The sequence below is a fragment of the Mustela lutreola genome, chromosome 16, assembly GCF_030435805.1.
Source record: "Mustela lutreola isolate mMusLut2 chromosome 16, mMusLut2.pri, whole genome shotgun sequence".
Classification (NCBI taxonomy): domain Eukaryota; kingdom Metazoa; phylum Chordata; class Mammalia; order Carnivora; family Mustelidae; genus Mustela; species Mustela lutreola.
Window position 1 is genome coordinate 58,481,124 of NC_081305.1, and position 23,642 is coordinate 58,504,765.

A 23,642-nucleotide genomic window follows, 5' to 3' on the forward strand; every position below is an offset into this window, starting at 1 on the left:
GCCTCAGTCCCAGAGCTGGAGCTTCGGGCTGAGTTTGGCAGGAACAATCTGGGTCTTTGGAGGACCCTGCCTGCCTACCTCTGGATGGCTCTATCAGAGAGGACTAAACCTCCTTCTCATTTAAGCCACCATCCTTTGAGGTCTCCTCATTACACCAGTTGAGTCTACAATCTAACTGCTGCCCCATCTCTCGACCAAAGCTGGAAGGCTATGCACTATAGTGTTTACAAATACACAAACTGGAGTCAGTCAGGAATCTTTGCTCTTTGACTTACCAGCTGTGTGGCCTTGGGCGAGTTACTTAACATCTCTGAACCTCATTTCCTCAGCTGTAAATGGAGATACTGGGCTCTACCTCAGAGAGTCGTTAGGGGCATTCAACCAGCAAATACACACCAAGGCCTGGCACACAGTTCCTGCTGGATGAATATTCACTATTCTTTTTATTTAATGACCACAAGATAAGTGCTCACTTATCAATTGACTTCGATGTCACAGACCCTGTGCCAGGCACAGGACGCACTTGATCTCCACCGGATCCCTCTAACGGATCCTAGAGGCAGAGAACATCAGCCCCATCTTACAGAGGAGGAAACAGAGGCTCCAAGACTCACTCAAGGTCATCCTGCTAGCAGAGTGCAAAGGCAAGGTTTACACTTAGAACTCAGGAGCCACAGAATCACTGCTCTCAACCACTCCATACCCTGTCCCGACCAAACAGGAACACGCGTTTGTTGGGTGTTCCCCAGAGGGCACCTTGATGTCGGGCCCTGGAGTCCTAGTGGGAAGGAATGTCATTATCCTGAAGCTGGCCCCACTCCTCACTCCTGGACTTGAACGGTGATGTGAACTAATTCCCACCCCCCACCCTGTTTTTTTAAGTAGGCTCCACGCCCAACATGGGGCTTGAACTCACGACCCTGAGACCAAGAGCCACATGCTCTACCCCCTGAACCAGCCAGGCGCCCCTAATTCATTCCCTTTTTATGCTCCAGCCAGTCTGCACTGGTTTCCCTCACATGCCAGCTGAGAGAGACCGAGCAGACTCAGGAAAACTAGTTTGAAAACCAGCCAACAAGAGGATGTTGAAGCTGTGACATTCTGGGGTTTCTCTCAAGTTCTAAAAATTGATCATTCAAAAAAAAAAAAAATCAACTCAGTTTCCCAAGTCTCGTAGGCGGAGAACAGGGCAGACTGCTTTCCTGGGACTGATGACTAATTAATTAAGAGGGGAAGATTTTCAGGGGGGTCGGGCGGGGTAGGGGAGAGGACATGGGTAGATTCTGACAAGGGAAGGGCACACACACTCCCCAGTCCCCACGGCACCCGTTTCCCACAATGGTTAGCCCCGCCACCCCCCGCCCCCCGCTCCTGGCCCCTCACCATACCTGTTCTCTTTGCCATTTGGCAACAGGGATGGGCGCTCAGCCCCAGGGCGTTCTGTGCAAACGTAGGTGTTTCTGCGGGTCATCATGCTGGGAGGGAGGTTGTTCTGTGGGAGACATGGCCAGGAGGGAGTGAGGAGGCGGAGGGACACCCCTTAACCCCCCACTTATCCTCTCTGGTCTCCCTCATTACAATCGAGAGGCCAAGACTGAGCAAGCGATGGTTTACTCTGGGAGAAAGGAAACGTTACCAAGCCATCCTGGCAACTCAGGCTAAGGGTCACGGAGCTGAGATGGGGCGCTGAGGGCGAGAGGGTCAGGGTGGAGCCCAGGGGGCAGCCTTGCCCACTCCTCTCCTAGCTCTGCCCTCTCTGGGTACAAGTCAGCTATGTGAGGCTTTCCGTAGCGTATTTACTCATGGCACACTTGGTGTCTCCTCCCGGCCTTTGCACGGCTGCCCCACCTGCTTGGATAGTCCTCCCACCTTTCCCCTCGACTCACACCTACGTATCTTTCAGCTGTCGGCTCCTAATACAGCTGCCAGCGTCAGGTGCCTCCTTGGGGCCCCTAGTGCTGCCTCAATCACTTTGTATCGTCAATATCTGTCCCCTTAACCCATCCCCACCCTGCCCTGGACTGCAACCCCCCCTAGGGTCAGGGAGTGCCCGTCGGGACTGTGCCGCCTCTCCAAATGTGCTGGGAAGTGAACCCTCGTTTTCTATTCTCTGGAAGTTTCTGTAAGGTTGATGTTATTTCTCCTTTCAGTGTCTGGCAGAATTTCACCCCTTGGAGCCTAGAATTTTCTTTCTGCGAAAGTTTTCAGTTATGGATTCCAGGTCTTGGACAAGAACCTAAGACTGTTCAGATTTTCTGTTTCTTCTCCAGCAAGGTTGGTTATTTGTGTTTTGAAAGACAACTGTCCATTTCATCTAAGATGTCACCTTTATCTCCTAATTTGGGCCAAAGTAACTTTGGCTCCTAATGCCTTCTTACTGTCTTTTTATGTTTGGACAGAGTATTCCTTTTCATCTCTGATTACTAGTAATTCCTGGGGTTCAATGACTGTATTAATCTTTTCAAGAACTGGACTGTAGCTTTGTTGGTTTTCTCTAGTGTACTTCTGCTTGTTCCTTTCTCGACTTCTATTATTTCCTTCCTTCTACTTTGTTGGGGGGGGCGCTAATTTGCTGTTCTTTTTCTATCTTTTCAGGTGTGTTTTTGCCTAACAACCACCACAGCCTTTATATATTGACTGTTAACTGAGCTGGACGCTGTGGGAGGTTAGTATACGTCCAAGATATTACAAGAGCCTCACAACAATCCAAGACCTCCGATGAGCTCATTTCATGGGATGGAATACTGAGGCTCAGAGAGGTGAAGTTGCTTGCTCAAGGCCACACAGCTCACCAATGCAATTGAAAGTTCTGGTCTTAAAACCTCCTCTTAAGGAGCTATGGGAGGAGAGCCAAGTACTACATTCCCCCAAATCCTCTGCAGCTCAGGATCTGCGGTCGAATGGGTTCTACCTATCTTTGCATCTGGAAGGTGGCAATGGGGCAGCAGTGGCTTTCCTGTCCCCTGTGACTTCTGCTTACATGGGCAAGGTCATGAGATGAGGGTCATTGCCTCAGCAGAGCCCCAGTGCCTGTTTTTAGAATTCCTGGCATCGAGGGGCCCTTCTGGTAGAGAACAAAGTTTCTGAGTCCTGAATTAAGGTCATGACCATGTGTTCTGGAATTCAACCGTGCCCCAGCAGTGGCAGCCTCCTCAGTGGGTCAGTTCTGCAGTGTGATGTGTCTTTCCAGTGGGTCTAATCCCCTGCCTGCCCCTCCAGCCCTTCCTACAACTTTGTAAGACCCTCCTTCCCTGTACAAAATCCTGCCTACCTGAAGTGCTTCTTTCTGATGCCGAAGGCTAATTTATATGCTAGCATCCAGCATAAGCTCGAGCAGAGAGAGAGAGCACTCAAAGGTCTATGGGATGAAGGAACGAACAGACAGAACAAGGAGTCCTGTGTGGTGGTCTGGGGAACAGCAGGGTCCAAAAAGTGTGAACCCGGCAGTCACACCCCGAGCCCTGGCCACTCACAGGGGTGCTCGTGCTGTCCTTCCGCCGCTCTGGGATCTCTGCCTTGTTGGGGTTGTGGGCGCTGCTGACCATGGGGCTGGAGGGAGGCAGCCCCCGGCTCCCGCTTCCAGCAGCACTGCAGCTCGCCTTCCGGCCTGGCAGGCGCTCCTCCTTCAGCTCCGTCTCCCCGGTGCTGGTTGGGCTGCGTTTGGGGTGCAGGGGTGCGGGGGATGGGCCACCTGGTGGAGGGAGGGGACAGTTAGAGCTTGCTTCACCTCGAAAGGCCAGAAAGCACTCTGGGAGATCCTTGGAACCTCAGAATTCCTCACACAGGTTACAAGCTCTGCGTGGGCCATGCTGACTCCATCTGTCCCAATGATAGATGCACATCTGACCCCCAGCCCCATGGAAATGACCTGATGCCCCTGTAGGTTATTCACTGCAGCGCTATTTTTTCCCTAAGATTTGATTTATGAGAGAGAGAGAAAGCATGTGTTGGCGGGGAGGGTCAGAGAGAGGGAGAAGCAGACTGCCCGCTGAGCAGGGAGCCCAACATGGGGCTTGATCCCAGGACCCTGAGACCATGACCCGAGCCAAAGGCAGACACTTAATTGACTGAGCCACCCAGGCGCCCTGCGTCACTATTATTTTAAAAAATTTTATTTACTTGAAAGAGAAAACGAGCAGGGGGAGGGACAGAGTGAGAGGGACAAACAGACTTCACACTGAGCATGGAGCCCAACACGGGGCTTGATCCCAGGACCCCACAATTGTAACCTGAGCCAAAGTCAGACACTTAACCGTCTAAGCCAGGCAGGTGCCCCACATCAAAATTTTTGGTTTTTTAAGTACAAAAGACCGGGAGCAGCCTAAGTGCCCCTTAAAAGGGAATGGCCAGATGAAGTCAAGCTATTTCTGTACAATGGAATCATCTGCAGCTACAAGGAGGAAACTTTTTATGTATTAAGACACAGAGATCTTCAAGATGAACTACAGAGCAGAAAAGGTAGGGCCTGAGGTCTAAGGTGAGCTGTCCTTTGTATAAGAGGAAATGTAGATTTTATTTATCTCTATTTACTTGCTTATATATGAACAACTTAAAGGCTATCATTTTTCCCCTTAAATTTCTTTCTTTTTTTTTTTTTTTAAGATTTTATTTATTTATTTGACAGAGAGAGATGACAGGCAGAGAGGCAGGCAGAGAGAGAGGAGGAAGCAGGCTCCCTGCTGAGCAGAGAGCCTGATGCGGGGCTCGATCCCAGGACCCTGGGATCGTGACCTGAGCCGAAGGCAGCGGCTTAACCCACTGAGCCACCCAGGCGCCCCTTTCCCCTTAAATTTCTTAAAAGAGAATGTTACCTTTATGGTATGTGATTATGTTAGTATTGCATTTATATATGTTTATGTCTCTCTTTCTCTCTCTTTTTTTAAACTCTTTTTAGGGAGGAGAGGGGCAGAGGGAGACAGACTCTTCAAGCAGACTCCCCGCTGGGCATGGAGTCCGAAGCAAGGCTCGATCTGATGATCTGAGCTGACCGGAACAGAAATCAAGGATCTGACGCTCAAGCAACTGAGCCACGCAAGCACCCCTGTTTCTTTTCTTCTTATCTCTTTTTTGTATCTATCATTAAATACACCCCACCCTTGAAAACATGGCTTTGAACTCCATGGGGTCACTTCTATGTGGATGTGTTTTGATAAATACTGTACAGGACTGCAGAGGTCACTTCCCTCCGATTCTCTGAAGGACATTTTCTGTTTTGTGGCTTGCTTTATGGTAAGAATACAGCATATAACACATCGACACAGTGTGTGTTGATGGACTACATTATCAGAGAGGCTCTCAGTCAGCAGCAAGCTTAGAGTTACATTTGGGGGGAGTCGGAAGTTACATGTGCATTTTTGACTGCACAGGGGGTTGGTGCCCTAACCTCTGCCTTGTTCAGGGATTAACTCTATATATGAACAAAATTTCTCCCAAACTGGTCTCAGTGGCCACCTCCGAGGACAGCTGGGGACTGGACACGGGTGATCCACGCGGAGCTCGGTACGCAAACGTTCACAGCAGTGTTATTCACAAGCACCGAACAGCGAAAACAGTGCAATGGTCATCAGCTGACGAATGGAAAAACAGAGTGTGGTAGATCCACGAATATGACCAGGCCATTGAAAGAGAGGAGGTGCTTGTCTGCGCTAAAATGTAACTGAAAACGTTATCCCAAGTGAAAAAATCTGGACACAAAAGGCCACATATTGCCTAATTCCTCTTGCACAAAATGTCCAGGATAGGGGCATCTGTAGAGACAGAGAATGGACTGGTGGTTGCCCAGGTGCTGGGGATGGTGGATGGGGGTCCGGAGGTCAATGGCAAGTTGGGGCTTATGGAGTTTCTTCCTGGGGTGATGAAAATGTGCTAGAGTGGACTGTGGTGATGGTGACACTTGTGACCAGACCAACACCACTGAATCATCCACTTTGAACAGGTGAATTGTATGCTATGTGAATAATATCTCCATGGAGCTGCTTATAGAATAGTTGGGAGGGGTCGCCTGGGTGGCTCAGTTGCTAAGCATCTGCCTCCAGTTCAGGTCCTGATTCCAGGGTTCTGGGATCAAGTCCCGAATCGGGCTCCCTGCTCAGGGGGAAGCCTGCTTCTCCCTCTGCCTGATGCTTATCCCCTGCTAGTGTGTGCACACACTCTTGCTCACAAAAATAAGTAAAATCTTAAAAAAAAAAAAAAAGGAATAGTTGGGAAGATTCGTATTTGAGGAGCGTGTAGGTAAGAGACTTCTTGGAAGTTTCTACACCTAATCTGTGGTGGTGACGGTCAGCTCTATCTTTTGTGGGTGGTATCTTTCAGTTACAGAATGTGGGGTTCAGGAAGGTATCTGCCCAGCCCCTTTCCACTAGGAAGGGTCTTTCAAATTTTCAGTACAGAGGAGAGCCAGAGGGCAGGCTCTCAGCAGCTGTTTTGTGCAATGTGTCCTCCTCTGTCCTGATAATGATGGCTTAAAGCCAAGTGAACCCTGACATGAGAGCTCTATCCCTGACAGGTGTCCAAAGGGATTCCAGCTATCATTGGGCTGCTCTCTAAATTGGAGACAGAAGGGGAAAGATTGGGAAAAAGGGAAGGTGAGATACGTAAGAGAGAAAGGAAAAGCCAGAGGAACAGAGAGGAAGCGAGAAACAGAGAGCATCTACTCTGGATTCTTTTTCGGTTTCTAATCCCTTTCTGATCCTGGCTGTGTGTTCCCACCTCCAAGTTCCCTATAAAGTCCCTGCATCTTTATACAAAAGTCCTCCCTTCTCTACAGTTGGCTTGAGCAAAGGTTTTTGTAGACTGTCGGCCAGACAACCCTGATCTGAAGTTCAGAAGCCTTGGCACCTGGGATGGCGCATAAGGGTGCGGGACCACACTCACAGAAGTCGCTATGCCTGCGCTGGCGGTGGTAGGTGGAGGAGGCACTCCGTTGTCCTTTGCTGTGGCTGGTGCCTTTGCTGGAGCTCGTTCCATTGGTGGTGTCGCTGGGCGCCCGCACCCGTGCCAGGGCCAGCCCCGGGGTGCCCCGGTCCCCACCCTCCTGCAGGAGGATGACAAATGAGGAGCCTCAGCCTCTGTTCCCTCTGCCCCAGAAGTCCCTCCACCCCGGGCATCGCGCATCCCAAATGCCCCTGGCGCCTTCTGACCTCAGTCTTCCTGCCCAGCAGGAGGTAGGTGGCGGTCACTTCGTTGTACTTCTGGCTGGTCAAGGCCTCTTTGATTTCTTCCCGCGTGTATCCCATACCCACCATCACCTCTGGGAGAGGGGGATGGAGAGGAGGTTCAATCTCCCCAGACCCTTCCCTTCCACTCGTTTCTGTATCACACAGCAACGCTGGTTCTTTGGCCTGTTCAGTATCCGTTCCCCTTTCTGCCACCAGCAGAACATTTCCTTGGAAGAACACTCCTTTCGTGCTCAGATCACCTGGCTGACTCCTGCTTGCGCCAAGCCCCAAGGGCAGATACACAATCCAGGTCTGACCAGAGTCTTCCATTCCCAAGGCCACACTGATTGGCTCAGGATAGGCAGATGACCCAGGTCTGGCCATTCAGAACGCTCCAGACCCAAAATCACGTTGATTGGTGGGCATATGACCGGGCTCTGGCCAATCAGAGCATTCTATCCCCAAGGCCAAACTAATTGGCTCAGGGGTAGCCAATGGGCTCCAGCCTAGAGCTTCTATTGGAACATTTAGGAAAGTGGCTCCTCTTCTTGATGGGGTGTCCAGGACGCTACTATATACTGTTGCCAGCTTGCTCCCATGGCCAGAGCTGCCTGGGAAAGAAGCCACCACTAAGATTCCCAACAACTAACTCGGAGCACCTGAATCCAGCCGTGCCTGAAGGCCCACACACCCTAGCCTTTTTAGTTATGACGATTAGGTGATAACCATATAAAACTGCTGACATTAACAATTTTTGACCTATAAAAATGGCAGTTTCAAATGGTTCAGCCTATTATTATTCTTATTGGCTTAAGCTAGAAGGGCCTGGGTCTTCTCTTTGTACAACCACAAAAGTACTGATTAATGCAGCCAAGTCTGATGGTGGCCTTGAGGGTTACTGGATAACTCCTAAGGGACTCCTTCAGGGCTAATGCTTAGGGATCAAGAGTTCAAGGGCTCCAGGATGGAGGGTATGGGACCAAAGGGTTGGTGGGGGAGGCACATGCCCACATGGGGGGTTTCCCAGGAAACATGCGGGTTAACGCTGATCTGTGCCCAAACACTTCTAGATGTGATCTGTAATTTCTTTTTGTGTCTTAACAGTCAAAACTAAGGACTGTACATAAAGTAACTCATTTCATATATTCACAACAACCCTATGATAGGTTCTGTGATCGTCCTGTTTTACAGATGAGGAAACAGAAGTACCGAGAGGAAAAGACACTTGCCCAGTGGCAGCACAGGGAGGGGAACCTAGACTTCTCCACTCTCCCTAATCGCCTTGCAAACTTCTCTCATCTGCGGACCAGAGGGACAGGAGCTAGGAAGCTCTGACCCCTGGCTCCCGGGCCCATCGCTCGGAGGAGCTAGGGCACCTGCTCTCCCTGACCCTCACCGATTCGTTTGGTGTCCCCGAAGTCCTCCTCGGGCTCCGTGTATGGCTTCAACTCCTCACCCTCATAGCCAATGTTGATCCATTTGTCTTTCATGATTTGCTGCAGGAATTGGGGGCAGGACAGGAAGGGGGGTAGACAGATGTCAGAAGAAACTGGGGGAAAATACAGTTTCCCACCTTCACGTAGGGCCACGTACCTTGCCCCCCACCTCCAACACCTAATGCCCCAGAATCAACGGCTTGATGACAACTAGCGCCTCCTCACCCGCACCCCCAGCACGCCTGCCGGAGCCTCCCGATGTCACCTCCCTCCTCCGCATCATCTGGGTCCCCGGCACCCTATAATCAGCCTAGGAGCTCATTAGCTAATTACTGGCATGGCGGGGAGTGGGCGAAGCTGTTTGGGGGTGGCATTGAGACAGGCCCCAGAGCCTTTTCCTGGGCTGCCTGGCTCCCCTCCCCCTCCCAACCGTGGTCTTAAGACGCCAGACACAGGAGAGGGAAAGGGAGGGCACGAAGGCTGAAATGGGAGGGGCGGGGAGCTGAGGCTTACCTCAAGAGTACAGCGTTTAGCTGGGTTCAGCACCAAAAATCTCCGCAGGATGCTCTCACAGTCTGTTGACATGTAGAAAGGGACCCGGTACTTCCCTCTGAGGACTCGCTCTCGCAGCTCCTGGGGAGGGCAGGACCGGGTTTACTGGGGGAGGGGTCCACCCCACCTGCGCAGCCGCCACACGCATGCGCGCGGGCACACACATCTTCCTCCCCATCCCTCACCGAAGCAGCAGGTAGCAAAACCCCACCCCTCTCTCCTGACCGCAATTGCCCCTTCTGTAGAATGGGAGCCCTGGATACAACTTGATTCCGAGGAAATCTCACAGAGAGAGCGAATTCTACAAGCGAGGACCGACACCAGTCAGCATCCGGGGGTTCAGTTTCCTTCTCTGGACCCAGGGCTCCCAGCGCCCACTTGGCAGGCCAGGGTGTGAGTGAGTTTAAGTAAAATGCCCAGCGTATGTGTGGCCCAGAGTAAATGCTACTTCAATATGAGGTTTATGAAGGAGGAAGACGGGGGGCGAGGGGAATCCTGCCTACCAGCTTCCCCCCACTCGGATCCCCCTTCTCCTAGGCACTCCTGTCTTTCCAAAGAACTATGAGACCCAGGCGGTCTCAAAGAATGAGAACTGATCTACATGCAGACCTTTTTTAGGTAAAGGGTCTTTTAGGAGGGGCCCTGCCAAGACAGGAAATAAATTCCATGCCCCACACCATCACAGACCAGGGAGAGCCCCTCCATCCCCAGGAAACGGAGGTGGGCAGGTGGTCTGGGGGAGAGGGTCTCTGAGTGGAGCTCTGTGCTGGGGCCTGGGGAGTGGCCTGGGAGCTCCCTTCCCGGGGATTCTCCTTGAAGGGCTGGAAGAGGCCAGAGCCTGGGAGCCTCCTGGGTCTGCACATCAGCACAACCCCGAAGGGTTGTGAATATTTAATAATAATGACTATCACTTTCAGAGCAGAGCACTTACCCCGGGGGCGGGGCAGTGTTCTAAGTGCTTTTTGCAAGGTACCTCTGTGCTCACAACAAAGCCGTGAAGCAGAGCTATGATGCCCCCTTTTCAGACAAGGGAAACTGAGGCCTAGAGAGGTAAGTCACTTGCGCAAGGAGCGTGTGGCCAGAACACGGCAAGGCGGTCCGGCTCCGGAGCCTGCGCCGCGTCACCACTCGGCACCACACCGCCCCCCTCACAAGCTGGCAAGAAGCAGCCACCGGGCTGTCAACACCACCACCCACCGCTGGTGCGGTTCCCAAGTCTATCATACGGGCCAGATGCCGGGTCCCAGGGCCGGGCGTCAGGCACTCAGTTGGGCCCTAAGTCCCTTAACATCCCCATCTTACAGGTGGGGAAAGAGGGGAAACAGGTTCAGAAAAGGGGCTATGTCCCAGGTCACTTCACAATGAAGTGACAGAGTGGGGATCTGCCCCCAGCTGCCTCCTTCACCCTGAAAGGTTTCAGGGGAAACCAGGACAGCAGGAGGTGACAAGGGCCTAGGGCAGCTGAGACGCTGGCCTAGCCTTCGGAAACAGTCTCTTGGCTTCCTGCTTGGGGTTGTTATCCTGTACTTGTGTGTGCTTTGCACACCTGACCTCAGCAAGCCCTTGAATCACTGCTCTAGGGCCGGTTTCCTTAAAAATGCAGAACAGAGCGGGAGCCCGAGGCTCAGAGGGGTCAGCAGCTCGGCTGAGGCCTTTGTGGGGAAGGGGCTCCCTCCTCCTCACCACTCAGGTCCCCCTGCTCTTGTGGACTGTCCTCGGCAGCGACTTTCTTGACCTCCTGAGCGCTCCTGCTCGCACCCCTGGAACTCCATCGCGAGGAAACACCGCTCACCCCAAACCAAGGGGGGGATCCTGTGGCACAAGTGGCCTGAGCGCCACAAAGCTCCACAAAGCCAGGCCACGAAAGACAGAGGAAGTGCTCGAGATGAAAAGGGACTTTTAAGATGTCAGTCAACCTTGGAAAACGCGGGAGCCTGAACAAAGACACTGGCGCGGGAGAGAAAGAGCTACAAGGACACTCTCCGGGCAGCTGGGGACATCTGAGCGCAGCCAGGACTGAACCACCACAGTTCGCCCCAAGCGTGGCTGCGGACAGAAAGGAAACCCCGTCTCGGGAGATGACTTGCTGTGTGTCCCCTTCAGGGACAGAGGGACGTGGCGACTAAGCCCCAAACATTCCATCAGTAACAACGCACCCAGAAAGACCAACAGGGCCAGTGTGCCCTCACGCCCGCCAGGCCGTCTCCCCGGAGGCAGCTTCTTCCCCACAACGAGCACCGGCCATGCTTCTGGCCCAGCTCTGTCCCTTCCCGCGAGGGCAGGGATTCTTCCGTTCAGAGAGCCCGAGTCAAAGGTTGTCGGTCTGTTCACTGAGTTATGCAGGCGTCACCAGGCAGTTCTAGAACGTTTTCATCCCCCCGCCCAACAGAAAGCCTGTCCTCCAACTCCCACCTCATCTGCTTCCTGCCTCTGGATTTGCCTGTTCTAGACTTTTCACAGAAACAGCATCACATAACAGGTGGCTGTTGTGATGGGCTTTTCCCACTCAGCGGGCTCTCGAGGGCCAGCACGCTGGAAACAGAGACTGTTGTGTCTTTGGCTCACACTGTATCTGTAAAGCCCGAAACAGAACCTGACCCCTGCCCCGACCCCATGGCAGGCAATAAATGTCTCCTGAGTGAATGAGCAGGGGAGTTGGGATTTGAACCCAAGCCTGCTGGCTGCGAAGCCTGGGCCCTGGACCCTAACACAGGATGATCCATGTGGGTTGGTCACACGACTGACCATGGGGACCTGGGTCCTGCTGTGTGACCTCAGGCCAGCCTCGCCCCTCTGGCCTTGTACAGAGCAGATGTCGGGGGAGGTGCTGCGGGTCCCTGGGCAGACCCCCCCCCAGGAGATTAAGAATTCCATGACGGCCCTGCACAGCACCTTGAGGTTGTGCCCATCGAAGGGCAGGGAGCCGCTGACGAGGGTGTACAAGATAACGCCGAGGCTCCAGATGTCCACCTCCGGCCCATCGTACTTCTTGCCCTGGAACAGCTCTGGGGCGGCGTACGGGGGGCTCCCACAGAATGTGTCCAGCTTTGAGCCCAGTGTAAACTCGTTGCTGAAGCCAAAGTCGGCGATCTTGATATTGGCCTCGGCATCCAGCAAGAGGTTCTCAGCCTAAGAGGGATGAGAAGGTGGACAAGGGTGGCAGATGGGAGCTTGGGCTCCGGAGCTGCCCTGCTGCCCCCCGACCCCGACCCCATACTGACTGGCCCAGGGCCCTACTCCCTTGGGCAGTAACTTTATCTGTCTGGGCCTAGGTTTTGTCATCCAAAGAAGGAAGGTAATCAGAGCTTCTACCTCACAGGGCTGTCTGAGGATTAAGCGAATCCTAAAAGGTCTAGAACAATCTTCTGTACCCCGTAAGCACTATATAACAGTAGCCATTATTAGACCATGGGTCTGCAGAGCTGGGGATGGGGGGTGGTCCTCAGGCAATTTACTGACCCACTGAGCCCCAGTTTACCCAGCACGAAAAAAAAGAAAAAAAAAAAAAGAAAGAAAGAAACATGAGCATTGGCTGCTCAAGAGTCATAAAAGTGGAAAGAAAAAAAGTTCTGTCTACTTTTGGTAGCATGTGTTCTTACAAACACCATTTTACAAGCGAGGAAACTGAGCCTTAGGGAGACCACCCTGTGCCCGCAGCAAGAAAGTGGCAGAGCTTGACTCCAAAAGAGGCCTGGCCTCGCCATGGCCTGGAGCACGGAAGGAGCCCCCAGCTGCCTGCCTTTTGCAGATCTGGACACACATATCCGCTCTTCGAAGTGTCGCCCGCGTCTGGCCAGTCCCAGCCACAGCCCTTCTGCAGCCAGGCCACTAGCACCTCCGGCTTCCTCATGAGGTCTCCCTACCTCCCGTCCCCACCTCTAACCCAACAGAGGCAGAGAAGCCCCCACCCCCCTCCCCCTCCCACCCCTTGCTCAGGGCTGACACTTATCTTCCTGTTGTTTGAGGCTCTGCCACCCAGCCACGAACCCATGCCTGGGTGGGTCCCTCAGGCTGGCCCCCCACTGCAGCACACTAACCAGATCCCCGAAAGTCCCTTTCAACCACTTCCAGAACTGTCCACCAGGGGGCGTGCCTCCTCCAGGTGATGGCAAACCCCCAAGCCTGGAGGGGCTTTCTCAGAGGGTCGCGGCAGACAGAGGAAGTGTCTAGAAACTTCTAAGATCTGATAATGGATTTGTGTGGGTTTTTTTTTTTTTTTAAGCGTAGTAATAATTTTAAAAATTGGTTTTGTATTTTGGACTTTTTTCCACCCCCACTTAATTTTTATTGTACTTCCCAAAAGAATTTTTCACAGCAGACTGGGAATTGAAAATAGTAAAACAAACCTGGTCCTTCACTAGAGATACCTTGAGACCTTCCTTAAGGTACAGAGCCCAGCACGCAGGAGGTGCTCCAGAAATGGGGAGTCAAGGCAACTCAGCTGAACTGGACAAATGTTTCTCTTTCTTGTCTGGGTCAAGAAGCCCTGAGACGTGTGGTTCTCTCAGAGTGGGAGGTGTGTGCTGGGGGGGTCCAGGTGGGCTGAATCCCTCCTCCAGGAGGCTGAATCCCTCCCCCTGCGCCCCAAGCTAGCCCCAGGGGCTCAATCTCTCTCTCTCAAAGGTCCTTCTCCGGTTTAGGATATGCCTAAGATGTTAAGACCCAGAGGCCATGTGACTCTGGGGCTCTAAAACCACAGTTCTGGAAGGTTCCTGAAAGTCCTGAAGTCTGAGAGATGCCAAGGCTCCAGAGCCTCTGAGAGGGGTGAACACTTTATCGCGTCCTGTGTCCTTGTTCAGCACCCACGTAATCGCGTGAGGCGTCCTAGGACATTTTGTTTCTTTCTCTTTGTTCTCTCCTCCTGCCTCCACCCCCTACCCGCTCCCCCATCTACTGGTCTTCCTCTGCCACAAAAGCTGGGGAAAGAGTCAAGGGACCCTGGATGCTGAGGGAGGAGCATGGGGAGAGAAGGGAGGGAATGTGGAGGCTATAGGGGATCCCAGGGCACTGGAAGCAGGACTAGGGACAAGTGGGGAGGGGGTCTGTGGGCTGAGGCAGGGAACTTGTGGTGCTGTGGGGGGCGGGGCTCACCTTCAGGTCCCTGTGTACAATGTTTTTCTGGTGACAGTAGTGCACAGCCGATACTATCTGGAGGGGAGGGAAGAGAAGGACAGTTACTGATGGCCCCAAAGCCCTCCGCCTCTCTCCGACCCCATGAACCTCCTCACAACTGAGACCCAGGGCCCCAGGCCTCCCCTAGGCACAAGGCCGAGATGCTGGGGCCTCACATTCCGATTTAATCACAGTGGGCAATGCGACAGGACACGCAGAGACCCGCATCCCCACCCAGACACCCAGATATCCTCAGACTTCTGGACACCCTCCCGGCAGGGGCCCCAGACCCAGGACATCACAACGGGTCCCCTCCGGATTTCACCATCTGGAAACATACACATACCCGCAGAGAGACACTCAGCCCCAATGCACCCATACACCTATACAGCCCCATCAGGACGTCTGGACGGCCGTGGACCAACACCCTGGATCAAATCCCTGCCCCCATCAGACCCTCCCACCCCTTAGCCAGACACCTGGGCGCCCTCATGCATACCCTCTACCCACACAGCTACACCCCACGAGTTTGGGCTCCCACACACCTACTGCCCCCACTCCTCAACCACACTGCTCCCCTCACATGCTTCGGGACCCTGGCACCTGTCAGCCACACTCCTCCTGCACGCCGCGCCCACCCTCGCACCCACATGTCGGACACCTGCACACCTGAACCACGGTATCCTCACACCTAGGTGACTGCCCTCTCGCAGACACTCGGACTTACACCCCCAGACCTGACCCCCCCCAACCCCGCCCTGCGGGCGGCCGTGACCGCCCCCACCTGTCGGAACTTGGCTCGAGCTTCCTTCTCCTTCATGCGGCCGTGGGACACGAGGTAGTCAAATACTTCTCCTGCAGGGCAGAGGCCAAGCGGGGTCAGCGAGAGGCGTGGGGGGCGCAGGGGGCAGGGCGGGGAGGGATGCCTCACCGGCACTTGCGTATTCCATCACCAGGTATAGCGTCTTCTCCGTTTCGATCACCTCGAAGAGCTTCACTGTGAGGACCCAGGGAGGGGAGGAGGGAGCAGGGTTATGTGGGAAGAGACCCCTCCCCACCCCCACCTGCTGACCAGAACACCCCTTACTCTAGAACACTCCATGGCTCCCTACTGATGGCAAGATTTTCCAAACCGCTCAGCCTTGCTTTACTACCTTTCCTACTCTTTCTCATAAGAAAGTCAGCTCTATGAGGTCGAGATCTGTGTCTGTTTTCTTTCCTGCTTAGGGCAGATGCTAGGGGCATAAAGCAGCCACTCAATTAACACTTCTGGAGTGAACAAACGCGTGGATGAATAAATGCTGTGACCACATCCAGGCCAGGCCAAATCCTGTCTCCCCTCTGCATCATGAGGACAAGGGCAGTGCTCACCGCCGCTGACAGTAATCAGACCAGCGTCCCCAGCTGAGCTCTGAGTGGAGTGTTTTGAATGCTCACTCTTAACCAATCCCCTAGTGACCTTGAAGTAGGCCCTCTTATAAACCCCACTCCAGAGGAGGAAACTGAAGCTCAGAGAGGTTAAGTGACTTGCCCAAGGTCACACAGCCAGTGAGCAGCAATACTGCTCAGAGAAAACAGGTCTTTCTAACTGTGAAAACAGCCAGCTCTTCTGTCCCCAATTCTCTCCTCTGCCCAAGTGCCCCAGTTGGTAGCCTCTGAGGCCACGTTCTTCCCCTCTCCTCACCGATGTTGGGATGGTTTAGGCCCTTCATGATGCGGACTTCGCGGAACAGCTGGGCGTGGCCAGAAAAGAAGAAAGAGAAAGATGAGGGTGGGCGCTTTCGATGACCCTCTTCCCAACCGTGTCCCCAACCCCCTCCCTCTCCCTAGGCCTCACTTTCTGCAGGCTGCTGGGATTCAGCTGGGTTTTGTCAATGATCTTGATGGCGACCTGGAGGTGGAAGGAAGGGGTAAAAGATCAAAGAGCCAAGGGCTCGAGTTGGGAAAGGCCCTCTCAACCCAGATCACCCAGGGGTATCCTTCCTCTGCCTCCTTTCACAGGAAGGCCTCAATCAGGGTCATGCCTGGTGGATCAGAGATCTAGGCCTCAGGACCTTTGCACAAGCTGTTGACACTGTGTCCAGCGCTCCCTGACTTCTACAGGGAAATATCCTTATTCCACAGAAGTGCCTGTGTGAACGTGTGTGAGAGTGAGACCTTTTTGGGGTCCCCTTTGTGAGAGCACCTCAGACCATTTGCCCAGCACGTCTTCCTTGTCTTGAATGCGTGAACTGTGAAATAATAAATAACCAGCTGACATTTCCCAAGGTATTGCCGGGCCTCAGTTCATGTGCTTTACAAACAAGAACGGTTTCGATCCTCAAAGCAGAGGTGCTAGCATTGTCCCCATCTTACAAACTGGGAATCCGAGAAACAAAACTGTCCAGGTAGTTGGCAAAGGTTACGTGGCTAGGAAGTTTGTGGGCTGGGATTGGAATCGTGCAGCCTGATCACGATACCTCGTAAACATTTAAAACTGAAGAAAAAAATATATAGTTTATTTAAAAAAAAAATTTTAAGTAATCTCTATACCCAACGTGGGGTTCAAACTCATGACCCTAAGGTCAATAGAGGCATGCTCTTCCAACTGAGCCAGCTAGGCACCCCTAGTTTTAAAAGAGTTTTGAGCAGTCACCATGGGGAAAGAATCAGAAAGTTAATGAACTCTCCTTGTATGTATCCTATAGTGGGGTTAAGTTTTCATTTTGAATTGCATTTTGGCAGAGCCCCACAAGGTTTTCGGTAGTAAGGGGCCTCACTTCTAGCTGTATAGCTTTCTCAAAGGGTTTTGGGACCACCCCCAGATCCCCTGGATTATAGAATCCTGCCCTGTTTCCTTAGAAGCTGGTCCTCTAGGCAGGCCCCAGAATCAAGTTCAAGATCCACACAAGGGGAACTGCGTGCTCTCCATGCGGGAGAGGGCCCATTAGCTTTCCTCATATCCTCACGAACGGGTTTTTAATTTTGTCAAGCAGTTTTCATGCCAGTATTGAGACAATATGGTTTCCCTCCTTGAATCTAGAAATGTGGCAAAGTAGATGAATGAATTATCCATTTCAAAAGAACTGTGCGTTCCTGGGATGAACCCAGCTCCGTCATTGCACCGCTTTCTTTACCTGATGTGCCGAGGCTCTCTGCTAGTATTTTGTTTCAGATTTTTGGATCTATGTTCACAAGTCAGGCCAGCCCATAACAGCATATGTGTCTCATTTTGACGTCTTGGTCATCGTCCAGCCAGCACTTACAGTGAGCTGGGCTGCAGGACCTCTTTTGTTAGTCTCTGGAAGGTTGGAGTGTAAACTCAGAATGTTTGGTAGCATGTGCCTATAAAACCATAGGGGCCTGGTGTCTTTTGTGTGTCTGGATGGTGTACAGGAAGGAGACAGGTCACCCAAGGTGGGGGAAATCGTTCCAGCCGTGTCCTCTAAAATTAAAGGGGAACAGAGGAGTCATACCCCATCACCCTGTGTAAGTGAGAGACTTCTTTGTAGGTTACAAGGTCTGTGTGGGTGTGGAAATGCTGCCCTACTCCGGAGGCAGGAGAAAGGGACCACGGGGGGTTGAGAACTCCAGTGAGTGGTCTCATGAAGATTTCGATAAGACCTGATGGAAGCAAAGCCTACCACTGCCAACAGGGAGGTGGCCTGGGTTCAGACACAAAAGCCATGTGAATTCTTAGAAACAGAATACCTGTGATCTGAGAGTCCCCGGCAATTCCAGGGACTATGACTGATATTAAATGAACACGGCACCATCATCCCTCTTTTGAGGTGGGGAAACTGAGGCCCAGAGGTGGACGTGGTTTGCTCTAGAGCTGATGTCCTACACCATCCCTTCACACTGCCACATCATTCTTTAGATTTTTTTTAAAGCTTCAGGCCCAATGTGGGGCTCGAACTCATGACCCGGAGATCAAGAGTCACATGTTCTACTGATGGGCCCGTCAGGCACCCACATCATTTTTTTTTTTTTTTTTTAAATTGAACAGCCTTTACTACGGGCCAAGTCCTGGGCTAATGAGGACCTCATCTACATGCAATTCCCACGGTAACCCAATTCTACTTGGACTCTTCTGGACAAACCTGAAATGTCTTGACCTGTTCCGGGGAGAGTCAGGGACTCACCTGAGGTCAGGAAGCAAAGCAATGAGGGCCAAGTCTGACCTCGCCCCACCTCCCACACGCCCATGCCCCGCTCCCCACCCATCACCCCAACTCACCTCTCGGCCAGTGAGGATGTGCCGGGCCAGCTTGACTTTGGCAAAGTTGCCCTTCCCGATGGTTCTCAGCAGGCGGTAGTTGCCCACGTGGGGCTGCTCCTCGGGACAGGAGGCGATGGAGTTCCGGCAGCGGGCACCCAGGGAGCGGCTGGACCAGGACGGTCCCTTGTCTGAGGAGCGGCCACTGCCCAAGGTGCCATGCTGGACAGGGGAGACGAAGAGTGAGTGGTGGGCAGCGCCCATCCGATCCTGCCTTCGGGGGCTCTGGGCAGTGGGGGGCTCCCGGGGGCTGGGCCACTTGACTCCAGCTGTGACCACTGGCCCCTTCGCGGTCCTTCCCAAACCTAGGCCAGAGGGAAGCACGCTGCCTTTGGAGGTCCCCCAAATCTCTCTAAAAGAGGACGTCTCCAAGAACACAAAGGCTGGGCCACCCCCCAACTCTGCAGCATCCGGGGTCCCAGACATCAGGCTCCTCCTCGCTCCCCTCCAACAGTCAGTCTCCCTGCAACTTCCTCTCCAGGCGCGGGGGCCACCGTATTTTCTTCCAAATGCCGTGTCCCTCTCTCCCAACCCGTGTCCTCAATCTGGGCTCAACTCCGCCCCAGGTCTCTCGCAGCTCTTGACATATCCTGGGTCACCCTTCACCTCCCTGTCTGCCTCCCCCATTCTACTCTGAACCCCAAGAGCAGCATTTTATTACCAGCTTACTGCCCCTAGCATTTTCTCCCAATTCTTCTTGCCCCAAATTCCACTCCAAACACTGTAACCAACACTCTTTCATTGTGCCCTGACCTTCCAGCCCCACACTGTTACGTTCCTCCTGTGGAAACACGGGGGCCTCCCCCATGCCCCGCACCACCACCCTGGGAATCGTTGCGGCTCCTGACCCACTGTCTCCCACGCCCATGCTCCCATCTGTCCCCGACGTTCCGTTCCTGCCGTCCTGTCCCTCCTGGGCCTCTCCCCCGCAGGTCACAGCCTGCTCCAGGCTGCCCTGTCCTGATTGTGAGCCCCAGGGACTATGCCTCCTGTTCAGCGCTGGACTGGGGCCCAGGGTGGGGGCGGTGGAGGGAGCCAGAGGCCCCAGCCCAGGAGGCTCTGCTCAGACCCAGGCAGCAACCCCCCGCCCCCGCACCCACCCCTGCCCTCCCCAGGGCAGGGGTGGGAAGCAGGAAGACAAAAGGAGCGAAGGAGAGGAAAGGCCAGGTAGGCAACAGGGAATCCACACGGCTACTTAACAGGGGTGATGTCTGATTCGGTCACCATCCCTTTCTTAAGGGAGGGAAACTGAAGCCCGGAGCGGGACAGAGTTTACCCCAGAGCTACTGTCCCTCGCCATCACCGTATCGCACTGACTCACACTCCTACATGTTTTTATTACACTGCTTTTACTACGGGCCAAGGCTCGGGCTAGTAAGCACCTCATCTCCATTTAATTCGCCTGGGAGCCCACTGAGGGCGGAACCTACCTCCTCACCCTCCAGAGGAGAAACTGAGGCTTGGAGAGAGAAGATATCCTGTCAAGGTCACACAGTTCCCCCCACGAGTCGCAGAAGGAGTGCCACCCACGGTGCCCTCCCCGGGGGACCTCCCACCTGGATCCAGTAACCATCCACGCTCTCCAGACAGGGACCCCTCCCTCAAGGCTGAGGCAGTGAGCCAAGGTCACAGGGCAGATCGGCAGAAGGCTAGGGATTCGATCCCAGGCCTGCTGGCTCCTGAATGCTGCTGAGCTCTTCCCCACATCCCACTGGGCTCCTCACAACCTCAGCTCTCCTTCCAGGAGAGGAGGGCGGGCAGGGAGGTGGAGATCCTGGCCGCTAAGGCCCCCAATCCCCATGGAGATAGGGCTTGGAGAAGAACCTCTATCAGGTGGCCCCAGGGGAGCCAAACTGGGGATGGGCTGGCACCCCACTGAAAGCAGCATGCTTGAGGAACCCCTGCAAGGGGCGGCTGGGGCAGTGGGTGACAGAGTCCCCCAGGGGCCGGGGGCGGGAGCTAAAATTGGCTGGCACCACCAGCTGGCCCGGCTCCCTCCCTCCTGCCCGGCTGGCGGGCTGGCGCCCCAACACCGGGGCCTGTTGCTAGGGAACCTCCAGAGAGTTCCAAGGTGGTGGGGGGAGCCCTGGAACTTGGGGTGGGGGGGCATGACCCCCACATGGCTGTCGTCATGGTGATGGGGCGGCAGGGAGCAGAAGAGCCTTCGACTTCCAGTTCCAGAGGGAGAGGTGAGCCCAAGGCAGGACAAGCGGGACTTACACACGAGTTGGGAGGACAGGAGGCAAGAGGAGAGAAGGGGACTGGCCCCCTCAAATGCCCACCAGGCACAAGTCCGGACCAGGAAAGAGGAGGAAGTGCTCTGAGGAGCCCCATTTTACGGATAAGGATGCCGAGGCTCACAGTGGTGAGATCACTTGCCTGAGGTCACACAGCTAGGGAGGACCAGAAACTAGATTTGAACCCATGCTTATTAGAAGAATCACAGCAACAATCCGAGTGCAGCGACAAGCACTTCTTACATGATCTCTTTGGCTCCTGAAAACAGTCCTAACAGGGAGATGCTTCCATCAACCCTATTTCGAGATAAACTGAGGCTTGGAGCAGGGAGGGGATCCTTGAACTCTAGCCACAACCGATGACAGCCCCAGGTGGAGAAGGCACGGCCCATCTGACTCACAGCCTTCCTCACAACAGCCACGGACAGGTGTGGAGCACATCCCATGGACCAGGCTTCCCCCTCTGAGGGACTCAAAGGATCATCCCCATTTTTCAGAGCAGGAAACTGAGGCTCAGAAAGGAAGCAGCTGTAGTCTGAGGACCCAGCGCAAACCGGCTGGCAGAGAGAGCCAGCATTTGAACCCGGGCCCGTGGGCTCCCTGGCACTTTCTGAGGGACTTGCGGGGGAAGGGTGGGGATCTCACCAGAGACTCCGAATTAGAGTCTGGCCTGGAGGGTGTGGGCTGTGGTGGGGCTCCTTATGAGGGAGGGTCTTGCAGGACGAAGGGATGGAGATCAGCCTCTCTGGTAGGGGATCTGGAGTGAGGGTGGCTGGATGTGGGGGAAGGAACCTGGCAGAGGCCTAGGGGAAAAGGAACAAAGACCCCAGCTGGGGGTGGAGGGAAGCCCTTTAGAAGGGCTGAGAGTAATCAGAAACTGGGGAGATAGGGGGGTCCTCCGTGCCCAGGATTGTTCTGGGCTGTGCTACAGGGACGGAGGCCTGGGAATAATGGGAAGGGTGAGAGCCATGGGACAGTGGAACTCAGAGGAGCTGAGGAAACTCCTAGAAGTTAAAGGAGGGGGTTTCTGGGAGTTTCTAGTCTTTGGAACAGAGAAAGGTCCAGGAGCACGCGAGTCCTGGAGAAGGGTCTTCTGGGCGGAGGGCAGCCCAGAAGAAGAAAGCCTGAGCCTTGTGGAGGTCAAAAGGGCCTAGAAACTTGGGGAGGAGGTCTCCGGCAGACAGACCCCAAGAGAAGAGGGCTTACAACCAGGGAAAGACCCCAGGCTTTAAGTCCTGGAGTCTCCTGGAAGAAGGATGTGGGGCCCAGCCTTGTGAGACGGGAGAGGCCTCTGAAGCTGGGGAGGGGGTTTCCCTGGGAGACCAGACCACCCTGGTAAGGAAGAGGAAGGCCCAGGGGCAGAAGGGATGGGGACCTGGGGATCAGAGGAAGGGGTGATGTCCTGGGAGGCCACTCCTGGCCCAGGAGGGGATCAAGGGGTCAGGGGCTTGGGGAGGGGGCTTGCTAGATGCTGAAGAGTTGATACAAGGAGGATGAGGCCTGGAGTCAGACTAGTCCAGGGCCTAGAAATCCCAGACTGGGCTAGGGGCCTGGAAGTTGGAGGCCAAGACTGCCTGGGAGAAGAGCTCAGAGAGGATACAGGGGATCAGTGGGGAGGGGGGCGCCGGACTGGGAATCCAGGGACAGGGCTCCTTGGAAGATAGGGGCCAGGCCTGGGAGTGGAGAGACCTTGAACAAGCTAGAAAGGGCCCTGGGCCCAGGAAAAGGTGGAAATCGGCTTCCTGTGAGGGGGTGCCCACAGGATCCGGGAGGATCCAGAGGGTCGGAGGGCTGAGAATGAGAAGAGGGGGGCTCCTGGGGAGCAGGCACCCAGATCCAGATAGGGAAGGCCGAGCCGGAGGCCGGACTGGGCCAGGCCTTCCTGGGAGAGGACCAGGGACGGGCCTTGGGGTCAAGGGCCCCGCAAATCCAGGAGGGGGCGATTTGTCGGATGCTGGCGGCCAGGAGGGGAAGGGGCTTAAGAACACGCCGGAGAAGGGAGGGGCTCCTGGAAGGCAGAGGAGGGGGCTTCCTGGAGGGAGGAGACCCGAGCGGAAGCGGTCTGCAGAGGGACAAGAGAGGGGTCCCGAGAGAGGGGCGCCCCTGGGGTCGGGCTGAGCTGGAGTGGGGGAGGGTCGAGAGGCCTGGAAGTCCAGACGGGGGTCGGGAGGCGGCAAGCCGGGCCGGGCCCGGGGAATGAAGGTAGGAGCTCGCGCAGCGAGGGGCACACCAGGACGAGGGGTTCCGCGGCTGAACCCGACCGGCGCTCCCCAAGGGGCCGGGCCCCACTCACCGTGTCCGAGTTCCGATCGTTGCCCGGGGCCAGCGCCGTCCGCGAAGACATTTTCTCCGGGTCCCGGGGGACTGGGCGGCCGGGTTGGGGGGGGCAGGGGTCCCGGGGTCCCCTCTCTTCCCCTCCCCCCCCGATGGCCTGGGGACGCGAGCTCAAAAGCTGGGCGCCGTGGACACCGGGGTTTGCGCCGCGGGAGAGGGGGCAGGGCGAGGAAGGGAAGGGGACGCCGAGGGTCCTAGTGGCCCCGTGCAGTGGGGGCCCGGGGCGCCATGGGGGCGACGGGCAGGCGGGCAGGCGGGCGGGCGGGGGCCGGGGAGGGGGCGCGGAGCCGGCCCGGGCGGCGGCAGAGGGAGGCGGTGGAGGGGCCGGGGAGGAAGGGACGTCAGGGGGAGGGGCGGGCAGGGCGGGGCCGCCTAGACCCCGCCCTCTGCCGCCGGCCCTTAAAGGCGCAGGCCGGGGCTAGCCGGGGGCTCTGGGGGTGGAGGCAGGTCTGGGCGCGTCGGTAGGGAGCGTGTTCTCACAGGAGAGCAGAGATTCACCGGAAGGGAAGGGGAGAGAAACGCCGGGGCAGAGCGCCAGAGACGCGGAGGAAGATAC

General features: G+C 55.1%; 1 protein-coding gene across 2 annotated transcripts in view; it reads right to left on the reverse strand.

Moving 5' to 3' along the window:
- The window catches only part of MARK4 (microtubule affinity regulating kinase 4), a 28,393-nt gene extending 5,013 nt beyond the window's left edge, over positions 1–23,380 (reverse strand). Inside the window, exons 1-14 of one of the 2 annotated variants that reach the window (XM_059152225.1) lie at positions 23,046–23,379; positions 18,477–18,677; positions 16,095–16,148; positions 15,942–15,990; positions 15,189–15,254; positions 15,042–15,112; positions 14,237–14,293; positions 12,038–12,274; positions 9,107–9,226; positions 8,554–8,653; positions 7,140–7,249; positions 6,874–7,033; positions 3,474–3,691; positions 1,389–1,492 (exon numbers count right to left, since the gene is read on the reverse strand). In XM_059152225.1, the coding sequence (XP_059008208.1) occupies positions 1,389–1,492; positions 3,474–3,691; positions 6,874–7,033; positions 7,140–7,249; positions 8,554–8,653; positions 9,107–9,226; positions 12,038–12,274; positions 14,237–14,293; positions 15,042–15,112; positions 15,189–15,254; positions 15,942–15,990; positions 16,095–16,148; positions 18,477–18,677; positions 23,046–23,096 (1,598 nt within the window). In that variant the 5' untranslated portion in view covers positions 23,097–23,379. Of the gene's footprint in view, positions 1–1,388; positions 1,493–3,473; positions 3,692–6,873; positions 7,034–7,139; positions 7,250–8,553; positions 8,654–9,106; positions 9,227–12,037; positions 12,275–14,236; positions 14,294–15,041; positions 15,113–15,188; positions 15,255–15,941; positions 15,991–16,094; positions 16,149–18,476; positions 18,678–23,045 lie in introns of both variants that reach the window. The other variant, XM_059152226.1, reaches the window with a different exon arrangement.
- Positions 23,381–23,642: the final 262 nt, after the last annotated feature.